General features: G+C 45.0%; 4 protein-coding genes across 4 annotated transcripts; 3 read left to right on the top strand and 1 right to left on the bottom strand.

The window, feature by feature from the left end:
- Window positions 1–30: 30 nt before the first annotated feature.
- Window positions 31–1,749, bottom strand: N7532_004792 (cytochrome P450; the record flags this gene model as incomplete). The annotated part of the gene is made up of 4 exons (XM_056617286.1): window positions 31–1,170; window positions 1,222–1,494; window positions 1,561–1,569; window positions 1,627–1,749. The coding sequence occupies 4 exons, from the start codon at window positions 1,747–1,749 to the stop codon at window positions 31–33; spliced, it is 1,545 nt and encodes a 514-aa protein (XP_056477643.1).
- Window positions 1,750–2,718: 969 nt separating this feature from the next.
- N7532_004793 (glycosyltransferase) lies at window positions 2,719–4,381 on the top strand (the record flags this gene model as incomplete). The annotated part of the gene is made up of 3 exons (XM_056617287.1): window positions 2,719–3,314; window positions 3,372–4,037; window positions 4,096–4,381. 3 exons carry the CDS (start codon window positions 2,719–2,721, stop codon window positions 4,379–4,381), a joined length of 1,548 nt encoding a protein of 515 aa, XP_056477644.1.
- Window positions 4,382–10,186: 5,805 nt separating this feature from the next.
- On the top strand, window positions 10,187–10,396 carry N7532_004794 (uncharacterized protein; the record flags this gene model as incomplete). The annotated part of the gene is made up of 1 exon (XM_056617288.1): window positions 10,187–10,396. The coding sequence occupies one exon, from the start codon at window positions 10,187–10,189 to the stop codon at window positions 10,394–10,396; it is 210 nt and encodes a 69-aa protein (XP_056477645.1).
- A 74-nt stretch (window positions 10,397–10,470) lies between these two features.
- N7532_004795 (uncharacterized protein) lies at window positions 10,471–11,246 on the top strand (the record flags this gene model as incomplete). The annotated part of the gene is made up of 2 exons (XM_056617289.1): window positions 10,471–10,528; window positions 10,843–11,246. The coding sequence occupies 2 exons, from the start codon at window positions 10,471–10,473 to the stop codon at window positions 11,244–11,246; spliced, it is 462 nt and encodes a 153-aa protein (XP_056477646.1).
- Window positions 11,247–13,661: the final 2,415 nt, after the last annotated feature.

Genomic DNA, 13,661 nt, shown 5'->3' on the forward strand with positions numbered 1-13,661 from the left:
CGGTAGACAGTTTATCAAGCCGTAGGTTCCTCACCATCCATCTAACGGAGTCAGTATCGCCAAGACTCCATCAGCTGGCACCAGAGTCAAAGTTTCATGAGTCCGCAACTCAGCATCCGGATACTTGAGCTCCATCTGAAATCGACCAGCCATGGCAGCCACCATGAAAGCAAGTTCAGCTTTAGCAAAGCCTCGAGCAATGCAGCTACGAGGACCATGCAGAAAGGACATATTGGCGAAATTGCTGGTCGCACCTCCGACATTAGCCTGGCCAGGCTTGAGGAAGCGTTGTAGATCGAACTTGTCAGCATCCGGACCCCACATTTCGTCCATATGATTGATGACTTCGGGGGCGAGAACGATAAGCGTGCCCTCAGGAATACGTTTATCGATAACGGTAGTGTCGTGGACTGCCCTCCGCACGGTCTTTGGGACGGCGGGGTAAAAACGAAGAACCTCGTTGCAGAAGGCGCTCAAATAGGGGAGATTGTCGAGTGTAGAGGCACTCACGTGCTCTGTATCTGAGCCTGAGATTGCTGGGAGGTGTGCGCGGACTTCTTCGCGTAGGTTCGTCTGAATATCCGGGTGTTTGCACAACGCGTAAATCGACCACTGCAATGATGCCGCTGTCGTATCGTGGCCTGCTCCCAGGAAGGTCATTGCTTGGTCGATTAGGCTTTCTTCATCAAACAGCCCACTTTGCAAGGCGACCGAGATTATATCGATGTCCGTCTCGATATTCGTTTTTTTGGCCTTTCTCTGCTGGATGACCTCTCGTGCAGCACTACGAATACGCGCATTGCACATCTTCATTTCCCTATTTCGTGCTGTGGGAAGATTGAGAGTGTATCGCGGATGGGTCAGTACTCCCAGCAGGAATAAAAGCTTCTCACTGAGGGTTTGCGAGACTAGCGTCTTGTAAGACTGATGTAGCGTGTATTCCGGGCTTTTAAGCGCGTCAAAGTCGCAGCCCATACCTGCCACGCCAATGATGTCAAGCGTTATGCGGCTGGCCCAGTCGCCAATGCGAACGACGTTATCTTCGCCAGTCCTTGATAACAGGTCTTGTTCAATCATCTTGACCATTTCTACGCTTTTAGACCAGAATACTGAGTACAGATTCTTGATATGACGGTAAGAAAAAGCAGGCATCAGGTTTTTGCGATGTATCTGATAGGGTGGGCGTTAGCATCGTAAAGATCACTCCTCTGGGATAGTTACCTTATGCTCTTCACCTTCAGCAAGTAGAATACCGTGTCCAAGGGTCTTCTGTAAGCCATATTTCATGATCTCCGGTTTTTCAAACTCGTAAGCTTTCGTAACAAGTATTTCCTTCAAAGCCTCAGGACTAGTGGGCATAACCCATTCAAGGTTCCCGACGATATAGTAGCGTAGAAGGCCTTCATTAGGGAAATCCTTGAGCCATCCTCTGATCAGTACATAGGGAGTTTCTACCAAGAATGACTTCGAGTTCCCAGTGAGCAAGTTCCGCGACTAAGCCACATCAGCAAACGCCAAAAATTGTTTGCACAGAGCCTAATGAGAATCAGCGCTACTCACAGACGGTGTCTGTATGTGTCTTAGGGGTGAGAAAAATTGAGGATATAAGAACAGCTGATAAATCACTTTGGACAAGGCGAGAACCACGCAAAAGCCGACGGCAGTCCAAATCCTTGATTCCCAACCTGCATATTCTGGCCCGAAATAGATTGCGGTCACGCCGAGAACAAAGATGCCCAAGGTGCCCATCACGCGTGGATTGGCGAGTGAAAGGTGTCCTGGAATTGGGAATGAGTTCTCCAACTATGGCGGAGTTGTCACTGAAGTTCGTTTGATAGTAAGATTTGGGGGAACGACACTAAGTGGATTAAAGAGATTTACTGTCAGCTTTGAAACACTACTTTTTTCACGAGCTACGGGCAGCTATTGATCCACCGCATCCACTAGACCCACTTGTACATTATTAATACGAAGGAAAAGGGGCGCGACTAACTTCGTACTAATCCTTCTTGTCGATCCCCTTGCCGATCCTTTCACAGCTTGAGGTCTCTTGGATGAAACCGGCTCCGCGGGTGAGATATGTATTGGCATGAAAACAGACTTACTGCATACGGTCAAGACAAATTGGGGGTACTGGGACCTTCGCTTGCGTTTGTCAGTTTAGACTGCGAAGGCGCCTTGTATTTAAGGCCCCTACCCACCATAAAACAAGCCTTGGCATCGGCGCTAATGAGACCGCCGAGATCTCCATAAAAACAAACGCCCTGTTTATGCAGTCGCCCCACCATACTTCGTTTGTTGGTGCGCCAGGGCTCAACGCTAAACCCGGCCTCAATACAACTTAGCTATCTACTCAGTACATTGCATCGTAGAAAAGGGTCTGCGACCGTATCAAACCAGTAAAGTAGCTCTGAAGGGTTATTACGGGGTGAAATCTTCCCTGATTGGGGGTCAGACGGAACGCTGAGCAAATTAAACTCTGCAAAACCTGAAGATCTTTAGCTATTTTGGTTAGTGATTAACCAAGTTCATAAATTAGGGGCTCGTGTGCCCATTATTCATAATATCCGCTAAATTAGCGACGAAGGGAGGCTCGGGTTCGACATAGGAGTGGATTCTCGTGGCTCGCGTCATTTAGGAGAAAAGAGACAGTCTCTTTGACGTAAAACAGTTTCCCTCACATCCTCACTTTGTTGTTTTCATGCACTTGCTTCTGCCATGGCGCTACACAATTCTTCGCGACCAAGAAAGATCCTTCTGCTCACCAACGTTGAAAGGGGTGAAGCCAATGTCTTCCTGGCAACGTCTCATTCCCTCCTGCAACTCGAGCCCAATGTCGAGCTCCATTTTGCCAGTTTCACAGGTTTGGAAGACACCGTCAGTGCGGTCTCAGAAGATGTGCGCCGCAGTGTGCCTGAGGCGAAACCAATAATTTTCCACAAGATTGAGGGTTTGACATTTATGGAAGGCGTCCAAGATCACCTCTCTAGAGAAGAAGGCCCAGCCCGGAAACATTACATACCCGAGTCCTTTCTTGTGCAACCGAGCTTCTCTAATACGAAATGGGCCATCCGAGACACTATACCAATATTTGTCCCTTATGACGGACCGCAGCTAGTCCAGCTGGTCTCGTCAATTATCGAAATCATCAACAAGGTCGATGCTGATCTTGTGGTGGTGAATAGTTTGATGACTGCAGGACTGACAGCCTCCTATCATCTCGGAGTAAAATTTGTGTGCCTTAGCCCAAACGCCCTCAGAGACTTTGCGGCATCAACTCAGCCACGGGCAGCGGGTCTTTGGAAGTTTCCTGCGTAAGCACAAAATAATTACACCTGACTGTCTCGCATCTGACTGAATAACAATTATAGGCTTTTTTCGGGATATCCATACCCGGTACCTTGGTACCGCATACCGCTCAATATTTATTTTACTCTCTATGCGGTGACGAAGTTTGTGACAGATAAACGCAGGCAACCAGTTGAGAAGTATCTGGCGGAGAAAACTGGCGCGGCCTTGAGAACACCCGTCGATCTCATTCAGAGTCGCTCCCAGGATCTAAAAATCCTCGTTAGCACTTTTCCGGAGCTTGACTTCCCACTGATTATCCCTGAGCATGTTATTCCCTGTGGACCAATTCTTCGCAATGCTTCTCCATCAGTTGCGGAGGCAGACCCGGACCTGGGAAATTGGCTGGCCCGTGCTCCTACGATCTATGTGAACTTGGGCACTATATGCCAAATCGCGGAGGATCAAGCCATGGAATTGGCATTGGCCCTGAAAACCGTTCTGGACACATTGAAAAAGCTGCCTGAAGCTCAGAATCTCCAGGTCTTGTGGAAGATCAAGAAACTGGGGGAGTACAGCGTGTCAGAGCCAGGCTGCGAAATTGAGAAAGTCCTTGGTGAATGCATTCGTGCCGATTCTATGAGAATTGTGGACTGGCTCCAAGCTGAACCGATTTCAATTCTTCAGTCTGGCCACGTTGTGTGCTCGATACACCAAGGTGGTGCAAATTCGTACAATGAAGCAGTGAGGTAAGTCCCTTTGTTTGCGTCCAACAGATATTTCGATCAGTGACTAACAAGGTCCTAGTTCCGGCGTCGCCCAGGTGGTCTTGCCGCAGTGGACAGACTGCTATGACTATGCCCAGCGGGTCGAGATGCTAGGTATTGGTCGACTGGGAAGCAGAAAGAGCAAGCCTCAGTGGTCAGCTCCGGAGCTTTCGGAGGAACTCCTGCATGTTTTGCATGGTGAAAGCTCAAGGGCCATAAAACAAAAGGCGACTGAGCTAGCAATAATGTGTGAGAAAAGGGGCAGTGGTGCGAAAACTGCGGCGCTGGTCCTCCTGGGAGAATGTCCCAAGGTCGATGTTGAATGAATTTTTCTCCATAACTAGTTTCAGCTAATTTTGTCTCTTCCGTTGCCTCGGAGTTCCCCACTGGATCGGGACAAAATTGGATACCCGTAAAACTCCTATAGTTGCCTACCACAAGATGGGGAATTGATACATCCACAGCAAAAAAATTGATAAATCCACAGGAAAATGGTTATGTAAGCACCCGCATTAGGTGAGATTCAAGCACCTTTTTACCAACAAAACAATTGCATTTCTATATAAAACTAATTACTAGGCGGATTAGGACACCTAACCCTAGTATGCCCCCGAATATGACAATTAGAACACTGCGGTGGCGCGCGTACGCGTAGTCCAACTGCAGGAAGCCCTGGATCCCTAGTCACAGTATCTTGAGCTTCAAAGACCTGATTCTCCTGTAGAAATCGTTCCTGGCCCTCCTGAATAGAAAAACCCTCAGCAGCAGTAAGCTGCCTAGTAGACTTCTTCCGCTTTTGAAGCTGTTTCTCATGTACAGCTCGTAAATCGCGAATTTCATGACGCATAAGAACTGCCTCATTAAAGCAATTTCATTGCTTTTAATAATTTTGTCCAATCGAACCTCTAATGAAGAGGTAGGACTTTGGGAGCCTTCCTGTACGCGTCTCTGAAGCTTTCTTTTCACTATAGATGCCTGCTTCTCGAGCTGCCTGGTGGTATAGGGTGTCTTAGGTACTGAATTGGTTGACCGACTGCCTGGTGGTGTTGGCGTATTCAGCTGAATATTAAGCTGGCTAAGCACCCTCTCCGGGTTATATAGAACTAGCCCAGTAGCAGAGAAACCACTGCAGATATTGCTAGTAGTATAGATCTCTGTACGCGCCTGAGGGAAAGCTTCAAGGAAGTCAAGCTTGTCGATATGATTAAACCCAAGGCGCATTCTCTTCTCCACTAGGTGTCCGTATGCACGCTTTAATGGTGAAAAACAGCCAACATCCAGAGGTTGCAGTAGATGCGAAGAATGAGCAGGCATACAGATAGGAATAATACTATTCTCACTGCATATCTGGTCGAATTGAGGTGTTAGATGACTGCCATGGCCATCAAGAACTAGGAGGCGATATTTCCCAGTTGTACGGCCAGTAGTAGCAGGAATAAAGAGATTCTTAAGCCTGCGAAGGCTTATTTCATCACTAGTCCAGCCATTTGGACTAACTTCAATCCTCCAGTCATGTGGTAGATTGTTCTGATACCAGCCCTCTATATGGACCTTTCCTTTGAAGATAATGCATGGTGGAAGGGCCCATCCAGAGGCACTAATACACTCAATAGAAGTAACCCATTCTCGATTCCCAGGCTGTACAAGAGGCGTTCTCCCATAGTAGTCAGCTCTAGTAACTACTCGAGCAGTAGCTACTAGGCCCATAGCAAAGCCAGTCTCATCAAAGTTGTAGATATCTTCAGGTACAATCCCATGCTGCATTATGGTAATTTGTACGCGATTAAACCACTCCTTTATAACTTTGGGGTCCTCACATTGAGCACGCCGATAGTCATATCGTCGAGAGAACCATGTCTTTAGTTCATCACGTCGTTGGATGAAGTTGTACACCCATTTCTCTCCTACTGTTTGAAGAGGTGTGGTATTTCGCGCAGTAAGAAGAATATTGGCCATTTCTCGTATATGTGACGGTCGGGGAGGTGCTCCACGTTGAATAAGCGATAGGACCCATCGTACAAGCGATTCCTCTTCATTTTGACTCATTTTATGGGAGTTGGCGCGTGATTTATTGCGAAATGTCTTTCCACGTAATCGGTCTTGAAGAGTAGAGCGAGGTATATCATAAGTACGTGCTGCTTCACGAATATTCGAAATTTCGTGCTTTTTTAAAGCTGAAATAGCAAGTACGATTCTTCCTTCTTGCTCAGTTGAATTTCTTGACTTTTGACGCGCTTTTGGAGGCATGGTTGGTGGTTGAATTGAGTGAGGTTTTCGACTGAGGCTAAAAACGCGTGACGTGGCCGACTCGCTTACCGAATACGTTAACGTGGGATTTTTTACGGACACTACAGGATGAGGGAGGTGGTGGTGTAAGATATATATCTGATACTACACCTGCTCTAGAACCCCAGGTTGAACCTACACTTCCTGTTTTGCCCCCTGTACGTCGGCAAATTACGTGTTCTAAATGTGGCGGAAAAGGGCATAGGTTTTCTAAATGCCCGCAAAAGATTTAATTTGTCAATTTAATGGTGTTTTGGTTGGGTAAATGATGTTTAAAAAAGGGTAAAAATTTGAAGTTTTGATGGGGTGACGGACCGGCAGGGATGACGGACCCGCCGGGATCCACTGTTAAGAATGGATGACATAATACAAGGGCGCATTTCACGACACTAATTTCAGGAGGTACCTTATCGTTCGACTTGGATATTTTTGTCTTAACCATCTCTACCACCACCTTCAAACCAGGTGCAGGCTCCTCTCTGTTTCTTAATTTTCTGAGCAATAACGCCTATCATGGGGGAAGGGGATACTTGGACGACTCTATTTTTCTCTGGCAGCCGTCCAAATATTCTGACAACGAACGAACTTGACGGCAAAAAATTCCGACCTTTTTGTCCTGAAGACGACAACTGGAAACTAGGACCGCAGGCCGACGAATCGAGAGTATCTGATGCGAACACTATACAGGTGCTTTGGCTCCAGATCAATGGACGCAGAAAATATATAGGCAAAGTCGTAAGTGGAGACAATACCTATATGCGTGCTCCGAACTAATTATACTCCAGTTCCCTTGCTATTCTAAGCAAGATGCCGAGATACAGCTTGGTCGTATTGGAGTGTCGCCGACTCCAGAAAGGATAGACGACGCTGTGTACGAATTTGATAGATTTTATCGGGAGGCTCGGGCATATAGCCATATTGACCTATTCTGTTCCGCCCGTGAAAGGGTCTATTTCCCACAATTCCATGGAGTGATCACCAACATGCCAAAATCTCGATTTTCTTCTGGATATTGCCAGGAGCGAGCGGTTGTGCTTGAGGCAATAAGACCGGACTTGTGCTCTCGACGTGTTCTTAGTGAAGATGTCAAACACCTGTCTAAAGGCTTCCGAAATAACCTTGAATCGCTATCTGGAAAGCTTTGCACTACTCCTGAAGTGATGTCTATAAGTTTGTTTGAGCAGGAGTGGTATCATTCTTTGCTGAAAGACCGACTTCGTCGCCTGGATGCTCTGCATCGAATTGGGATAACCCATGCTGACATCCATGATTTTCACTTTCGACTTCCCAATGACATTTACGACACAGTTCTATACGACTTCTCCGAATCGTATACATTCTCTGAGAAGCGGCCTTTTCGGGTGAATTTTGGAAAACCTCGGCCATTAAGCCGTATATCAGCGGGTGAACGTGACCGTGTCCTTCTGCACATCCAAAATCGGTAAGAAAGAAGACTTCATCCCTTATATCACGCCTAACATACGTGCAGAGCCGCCTCACGAGATCTTCGCTCCTATCTTATAGATTTCAATCCTGAAGCTTCCGTTGACAACGCACTCTGGAAGTCTCTCGATGGAGAGGAGGAATTATTAGAGTTAATCATGCTGAAAGTCTCCTGTCGCCCAGATGGTCGGTTTTTATTGACACTTTCCCACATTTTAGATGTTGATTACTGACTTGCCAGGTTTTTCGATGCCGACCTTGAATTCCATTTTCCCTTTTCTGGAAGCCGTGTGCCCAAAATCTGACCTCTGCTGGCATATTCGTCGAGGCAGGCTTTTACGTCACTATGATTCAATTTGGGCAGCCTTTCGCGACGATGAAGCCCAACCCCTATCAATAACATTTGATTGTGAGCCGCAATTTGGGACAGTCGAGACATTGAAGGACTCTCGCTTTATGCTTTGCTTAGTACCATGTTCGTGGATTGTGCCATTGAAGATGAAACCTGATTTCGCCGGACTTTTTCAGCTACGGGAATTTTGCTCACGTCTTGTTTCAACGAAAACGCCCGGTGTCATATTAAAACGAGACGAATTTTTAGAAAGAGGCGGAGAGTAGAGAACGGGGGGATAAGGAATCATGGGGGCACCCAGCTGATCGTGGTCCGGAAAGTAACGTGACCTGACCCACCGTGTGTCGGAATTTCGACACACGCTCCGCCCAGCCACCTGAGCGTGTGTCGAAATTCCGACCCATGGTCGCTTAATTTTAGCGTGAAATTAGCGTACACTAGTTATAAATACCCCCTTTTCAATGAATTCTAACAACTCAATTGTTACTTGCCTTGCAAAATGGCTTCACAAATATTTCATCGTCCTCCATTTGCACGACCTATTGAACCAATTGATCTTGATGATCCATTTACTGAGAGATCTTTCGATTCTGCACTCTTTCATGATCCAATTTCAGAATTTCGTACATTGGCCTTCAATTCATGTGAGGTGTGTTTATTATGCATATGCTAAACATATGTACGTCTGTTAATTATATAAATAGAATAATGAATTAGAAGATGACTTACAGTCAGAGGGTGAATCAATCTATGAGGATTGTGTGGAGTCTCCATGTAATGATTTGCCTACAGTGGCACTTGCTATGGGTTTGAGAGATCAAGATCTTACAACGGAAAACGTCATCATTAGTGCATCTGGCCCACATACTGTCAAATGTGGACAACTGCAGGAGCACCTTCTTATTCCAGCGTATCCAACCACTTCAGCAAACGGAGTTCTACATCTCGTTCACCTTCGGAAAAATCCATTGGCAGGAATTGAAAACAATGTTACTGCAATCAACGAAAAGTTTCAATACTTGATGTCTGAGGTATGCCTTACATATGTAATACATATGTTAACCATATACTTATTCTCTGATAGATTCAATTTTCGCATAAACATACTGGCGGTGCAAGAAATCAGATAATGGGATTACTTGCACAACGGCCTAAGGATACAGAGGGTCGTGCCTGGCATCGATCATATCGTTGCTCTGGAGTTCGATGTTGTGAACATGCTCATCCTGACATCATAACCTCTTGCAGTGCATATGATGATATTGATCCAAGACTATTTCATGAAACTCGGAAACGCGCTGCCATGCCAGACCTAAGTGGAGTCTCTCATACTCTTCAAGAACGAACTCGCGAGTATGTTCATGCCTATTTACTAATGTTTAAATATTAATTATGAATATAGATTATACTTTGGATTCATGCGAACATGGAATTTTAAAGGTCCTTGTAAACTGCCAAGTGGCTCTTTCACATGCACAAATCAACATCCTTGCCTCTGGAAAGATTCTTTAACAAATCTTTGGCGAATCGGATGTCCATCATTCCATTTTCAGTACGGAAAATGGCACTATGTTCAAACTGTTGATCCAAACAATGGAATCGACATACGGTTTTTGAACATATTGGTTGAGAAACATGGTATTCAAACAACTGAATGTCGACAAAATGATTGTTTCTTTGTTAGACATCGCACGTGTCAGAAGCCACATTGTGGTGAGTATAATATCTATAACTATGATTAATATATGCTAAATATATGCTAATCCTACTTGAAATCTAGATTCTCTTCATACTAGAGGAAATGGACAAATGAGGGTTCGAGAATGTTCTGTCAAATTTGACATGTTTATTCCAGGTTCATGGGATCGTTTTCCATTTCTGATTCTTGTTTGTCGTGGTAGCCACACACATTTTCCGCCCCCGCCTACAAAGCTTCCTGGAAGCATTCGGGCTCAGATTGTCGAAGCAATTACACCTCGTGATTCAATTTCATTGACCGCTCGAAATTTGATGATTTCTCCACTCTTCAATCATTTACGCGGCCGTCATAATGGACCAGGTCTACGTGCATTACACTGGGGATTGCATATTGAAGATCGAATTACTGGGCTTATTCGAACTCAACGGCTTCTTCATTACCCAGAAGGCACTGATATTGCTGGAGTCTGGCGTGAGTTTTGCTTTGATAAAGCCAAACCAATTGAAGAACAATGGATTCGCGATGTTCATTTCTTTGATCAAGAACGTCAGCGGTTTTTGATCATATGCTGTACATATGAACAAGCTAAGCTTTTTCAAACCGTACGACATATTGAAATGGATCTTGCATTCAAGATGGTTTCAGGAAAGACTATGGTCTTTACGATTGTTGGATGGAATGCTGAGGCAAATAGTAAGTGATTTCTTTGTTCATTTTATTGTTTATATATACTTACCATCTATAGAAACCAATGTCTATGCATACACCTTCTTGAATTCGGAAACTGCAGAAGCATACAAGATAATGTTTCAACGACTTTTCCGAATCCTAGGTGATGTAGGACGTAAACCAGTTTCTTGGGCATATCAATTTGATAATAGCCATGAGGCTGAAGGCATTCGAACAGTTACAGTGGACATGTGTAGGAAGCAAGCAGCTGGTGAGTTTATTATGAATTATATATACTACACATATGCAATACATGTGCTAAACATATGTTAAAATAGGATTTGGAGGCTATCTGGCTTCGATCGACCCACGTTTGACATGGCGAGAGCATCTGCAATATATCTTGATCTTCTGTCGAACCCATATCAAGCGTGCGTTCAAGAAGAAGTTTGGACCTCATGCTGCTACTCCCATATTGGCAATGATTCTGCAATCAAATTCAAAGAGCGAAATCCTTGCATATTTCGATGAGGCTATTGAAAAATGGCCTGAAACGAAGGCTTGGTTTAATTCAAAGCGAGCAGATTGGATCCTTGCCAGTCTATCCCATGAAACTTCAAAAATTCCGATCACCTGGTGGCAGCTTGCACCACATCATACTGGACTTTGTGAAAGCAGTCATTTTGTCGATAACGAAGCCATTGGACGTAAGCAAACGTTGCTTGGCGCTGTTCTGAAGTAAGTTTCCACCCCATGTTAAACATGTTTTGTGCATATGAATACTCTATGTGATTAATTGATAACACATATGTCTAATGTATTCACATTAGGACCAAAGATCGTGTTAAAGAGATGCTTGTTCAAAACAAGTTTGCTATTGAGCATGGTCTCAATTCAACCTGGCGTGCTTCAAATAATGTTAATCGCATTGCTAAGGCATACCGTCGCAAAGGTAGACCCTTTTTTAACATATGTCTAGCATATCATACTCATCTTCCATCTATAGATCAACGCAATCGTGCCCGTGCTGAATATCGACAAAGACATCCACATACACCTTATAAACCAGCAAACCCATACGATTCAATTGAGACAACAACACCATTAATGGGTCCCCCTTTAGGTCCTGAATCGGATATTGATTCAATGGCCGACGCATACTCTGTCGTTGAAACAACTACAGATTGTCAATCTTTTCGCTCTCGCTCTCGTTCACAATCAAAACAGTCATCTCGTTCACAAACTTTAAGTCAAGCTCAACGATTGAAACAAAAATTGGAGCAGGAAGTTGCAGCACTCAGAGAACAAAAGGAGATACAAGAACTTAAGAAAGAACGTGCTGAACTCATGGCTGCATTAGGCAAACAATAGATTTGGGTTATTCAAGAATTATTTTATTCATTTCAATTATTGATTATTATCTATGGAAAACCCCACCCATTCACCTAACCATATATTCAAGCATTATTTAACTAAGAGGTTCAAAACCCTCACTACTACTAGCAGAGTTACTCTTATCATTAACGGACTTTCCCTCAGCTAAGGTAGCATTATTGGTTGACTCCTTAGATGAGGCCACACTAGAGACCCTAGAGGTTACACTGTCAGATGGCTGATTTAATAAAGTGAAATATTAGGGGTCGATCTAGTAGTGATAGATGTTATAGTCCCAAACCCAGCAAATGGCACAGGGTTAGGGGGCGGATTTTGTCCTCGCTAGAGGTCGTTAGCATATGTCACATATATGTGTAAACAAACAACAACTTACGCGTCTAGCACGACCACCACTAGTAGCAGTCACGGGTTGCTGCAACCGATGGAATCGACGACCGTGTTGATGCCGAAAGTTGGCATCAGTACGAGCGATTCGCTCCATATTGTCTGCCCAATGACCGATTCGGCTTGCGGGAGGACCACGGCCAGGCTCGTTCATGAAGAGATCATTTCGCCAGAGGCCATTGCGTACGTAGTGGATCAATTGAGGTTCACCCCAAGCCCTTTCCTCGCGGCGGATGGGCGGCGGTCCGCATCAAGCGGCTTGAAGTATGCACGGGGGAGCTGCTCCGCTGTAAAGGTGGCAAAGCTGGTATGGTCGGCCATCTGACATAAGTGAAAAAAGGGTGAACAGTGAGGGGAAAGAAGAGAAGACGAGATGGCTAGAGAGAAAAAAGGCGCAAGTGGTGGGTGGTTGTATTGATCGTTTATATATTTTGGACGAGCTTTGTTGATGTACCATCAATGAATGGGACGCGCTTTATTCACTGATGGCATCAAAGGAAGGAACTCTAGTGAAGTAAGCGCGGCCTATTCACTGGCGCAACCAGACATATGTAAAATTAGGCCTACGCTCGTGTAGACATACTCGAAAACTATATATACAATATACACTGTATATAGAGACACTGAGGTTATAGATGGGTCGTTCGACTAGCGCGTGCTGAATCAGTGGTGGCAGCCAATAAAATATGCGTAAAAGTGGGGAGCGTGTGTCCAAATTTCGACACACGCTCAGGTGGCTAAGCGGAGCGTGTGTCCGGAAATGGTGAAAGGTTGTTCCGTATGGGTGGGTCAGGTCACGTTACTTTCCGGACCACGATCAGCTGGAACCCGGAATGGGGGATAACAAAATTTGTCATATCATCACGTGACATTGACGACACAGGAAGTCCCAAATTATTTCCCATTCGATGCATTTCGGAACAAACACCGTTTCGACGGTAAAAGTCCATCATGTAAAGTTCAATTCTAACGGGTAATTCATGACTAGGACTAGAGCCACCCCAGGGTCGCAGGGATTTGGTCTCGTAGATAGAGGTTAAAGAAGATCTGCTTAATCAGAATCCACACTTGAAACTCCTTGCCCTGAAACGAACGAAGTGAGAGGAAGGGAAACGTCCCGCACGTGACAAAAAACTATGCCCTGAAACGAACGAAGTGAGAGGAAGGGGAAACTTCCTGCACGTGACTGGTCCTTATAAACCTTATTTATCGTGAGATATTCGTAAGACTGCCAAATCCCATACAAATTTTGAGGCGAAATTGGACCAAAATCGCAATGATTGGTTTGTCGTGCTTCTATGTTATTGGACAAATGCTTTCAGTACCATTGGACAAAGGCTTATACTGGAAACGACTCTAGTTTCTTGTTCTTTGCCCT

The sequence above is a fragment of the Penicillium argentinense genome (assembly GCF_028826775.1).
Source record: "Penicillium argentinense strain IBT 30761 chromosome Unknown utg000004l_segment0_segment0, whole genome shotgun sequence".
Lineage (NCBI taxonomy): Eukaryota > Fungi > Ascomycota > Eurotiomycetes > Eurotiales > Aspergillaceae > Penicillium > Penicillium argentinense.